We start from the raw sequence: 571 nt of genomic DNA on the forward strand, positions 1-571 counted from the left end.
ATGATTTCCTCCAAACCACATATAATAGTTGTGATAACTACCACCACGATCAATGAACTTCAGCACATTAAACACATAGTCTTCACCAGATCGAGAGTCCCATCCCTCATAATCATCTTTCTCTGTATTCATGGCTCCAAACTCCTGGAACCAGCCTTCATTCTCAGTCCAACAACCAGGTTGATCAATGAGAATACGACCACTCTGACCATTATTCTCCAAGAAGCTAGAACAGTCATTTCCATTGCATGCATTGATAGTCAGCTCAGAACTGTCTCCATTACACATCATCCAAGGGACATGTAAATCAAGGGATTCTGCGAATTCTCCACACCAAGNCTCCTTATCTCCATTCCACAGTTCATTTTCAATCTGAGAGAAGATGATAGGACCTCCTCTATCAGCAAAGAAGTCACGAGTGTAATCAGTGAGCACTTTCATCCACTGACCCATTTCACTCTTCCAGATATCGTTATTAGCTCGAAGACGAACACCTTCCAAATAGTTCATCCAAACTGGAATACCACCATTATCCCATTCAGCACAGACATATCTAGAAGTAATTCAAAGA

At 41.4% G+C, this 571-nt stretch overlaps 1 protein-coding gene across 1 annotated transcript; it reads right to left on the reverse strand.

Moving 5' to 3' along the window:
• On the reverse strand, window positions 1–288 carry JH06_5868 (hypothetical protein; the record flags this gene model as incomplete). Its single annotated transcript, XM_014669116.1, has 1 exon — window positions 1–288. A coding segment is annotated over one exon (288 nt), but the record flags the coding sequence as incomplete, so codon positions are not given.
• Window positions 289–571: the final 283 nt, after the last annotated feature.

Source organism: Blastocystis sp. subtype 4, assembly GCF_000743755.1.
Source record: "Blastocystis sp. subtype 4 strain WR1 chromosome Unknown seqid_1233, whole genome shotgun sequence".
Taxonomy (NCBI): domain Eukaryota; class Bigyra; order Opalinata; family Blastocystidae; genus Blastocystis; species Blastocystis sp. subtype 4.